This window comes from Sinocyclocheilus rhinocerous, unplaced genomic scaffold, assembly GCF_001515625.1.
Source record: "Sinocyclocheilus rhinocerous isolate Xijiao unplaced genomic scaffold, SAMN03320098_v1.1 scaffold1082, whole genome shotgun sequence".
Lineage (NCBI taxonomy): Eukaryota > Metazoa > Chordata > Actinopteri > Cypriniformes > Cyprinidae > Sinocyclocheilus > Sinocyclocheilus rhinocerous.
Genome location: NW_015655993.1, coordinates 102,993 through 105,142, shown reverse-complemented (window position 1 = coordinate 105,142; position 2,150 = coordinate 102,993). Strand labels below are relative to the sequence as shown.

The window sequence follows — 2,150 nt, the reverse complement described above, 5'->3', positions numbered from 1 at the left end:
GCGGTTTTAAACGATACCTTATTCGTATCTGAACGATCAAAAATTACGGAGTATTTTTAGCTCTTTTTGCGGTTCATCAAGAAAAAACATGAGACCGCACCAGTGTGGTCTTCGACCCCAGAAGGTTAACAATAGTGACAGTTATAAAGTTTCAAGCAGTTTTAGATTTAGTTTGTTGTAATAGAAACGTTAGAGCTGTTGAATAATATAGAAGAAGCAGCAAATAATAAGGGACACTTTTTTTCAACAAAATGTTTTAGATAATTTTGTAGTTGATCAAACATTTAATAGTTCTCCTTATAGAAACATGAGATTTGTTTCTATAATGTTTCAAAAATAATATTTTGAATATCAATGTAACTCATTCATGAAAAGTTTCAGGGAAGTATAATTTATAAAATTGCATCAAAAGGAAAATTTTTTTATTGAAATTGTCTTTACTCTGTTACAACAGGGTTCACTTTTATGTACTTTCACGTATCTCTTTTTTTTCCAAGTTACTGACAAATGAACTGTTTTTGCTTTTATTTTAGAGTTTATTGAAGAAAGTGAGGAGAATGAAGAATTAAATGAAGTTCAGGAGAAAAATCATGTCAAAACTGGAGAAAAACATTTGAGTTGCCCTCAAACCAAACAGAAAGATTTAAAGAAAAGAGGAGCCAAGAAATATTTCACCTGCACTCAGTGTGGAAAGAGTTTGACGAGCAAATATAATCTTGATGTTCACTTGAGAATTCATACTGGAGAGAGACCATTCACTTGTGATCAGTGCGGGAAGTGTTTCACACAATCGTTAAGCCTTAAGGTACACATGAAAATCCACACTGGAGAGAAACAGTACAAGTGTTCACAGTGTGACAAGAGATTCAGTCGGTCAGGAGACCTGAAGAAACACAAGTTAGTCCACACTGGAGAGAAACCGCACACATGTGATCAGTGTGGGAAGAGTTTCACACAAAAAGGAAGCCTTACGGCACATATGAGAGTTCATACAGGAGAAAAACTGTTCATATGTAATCAATGTGGAAAGAGTTTTGCACACTTAACACACCTTAAGGATCACATGAACATCCACACTGGAGAGAAACAGTACAAGTGTTCACACTGTGACAAAAGATTCAGTCGATCAACACATCTGAAGAAACACAAGGTAGTCCACACTGGAGAGAAACCGTACACATGTGATCAGTGCGGGAAGAGTTTCGCACAAAAAGGAAGCCTTATGACACATATGAAAGTTCATACAGGAGAGAAACTGTACTCATGTAATCTTTGTGGAAAGAGTTTGAAATGCAAATATAGTCTTGATGGTCACATGAGAGTTCACACTGGAGAGAAACCATACACTTGTGATCAGTGCGGGAAGAGTTTCACACAATCAGTACATGTTAAAGAACACATGAGCATCCACACTGGAGAGCAACCTTATAAGTGTTCACACTGCAACAAGGGATTCAATAGGTCAGGAGACCTGAAAACACATGAGAGGATCCACATTGGAGTGAAACCTTATAAGTGTTCACACTGCAACAAGAGATTCAATAAGTCAACAAATCTGAAATCACATGAGAGGATCCACATTGGAGTGAAACCTTATGAGTGTTCACACTGTGACAAGAGATTCAGTGTGTCATCAAATCTGAAAACACATGAGAGGATCCACACTGGAGAGAAGCCGTATCACTGCACTGCATGTGGGAAGTGTTTCAATCGTTCATCTGCTCTACACAGTCATACAAAAAACATTCACAGTAAGTAGATCATCTACAGATCCAGCACTTTCAGATCTGATGCTGCCTTCTCATCAAACTTGAAACAATAATGCATTAAGCAATAGAATATAATTTGGATTAATCTGTTCTAACCAGTCATTACAAGTGATATGACAAAGAAAAATTATCTAAAGTTTTCACAGTGAATAAAGTTTATCTTCATCTTCAAAACCAGCAGATTCAACTGTGAGATTCAGTTCAACTCAAAGATGGAGTTCCTCCCCAAAGAACAATGTCAAAATGTTTTATTATTGAGTATCATTTTGCTTCATGATATAAATGATATCATTGTGTTTTCTTAAGAGTTTCATATTATGTTCAATTGTCTTATAATGCATGTGTCACTTGTAGTTTGCTTACTCTTTCATGGAGGAAAGT

The 2,150-nt window shown here is 36.0% G+C and overlaps 1 protein-coding gene across 1 annotated transcript in view; it reads left to right on the top strand.

Moving 5' to 3' along the window:
• Positions 1–739: 739 nt before the first annotated feature.
• Positions 740–2,150, top strand: part of LOC107719023 (zinc finger protein 729-like) — a gene marked incomplete at its 3' end in the record, with an annotated part of 85,488 nt that continues 84,077 nt past the window's right edge. Inside the window, exon 1 of the mRNA XM_016526312.1 lies at positions 740–1,495. Within this exon, the coding sequence (XP_016381798.1) occupies positions 812–1,495 (684 nt within the window). The remainder of the gene's footprint in view (positions 1,496–2,150) is intronic.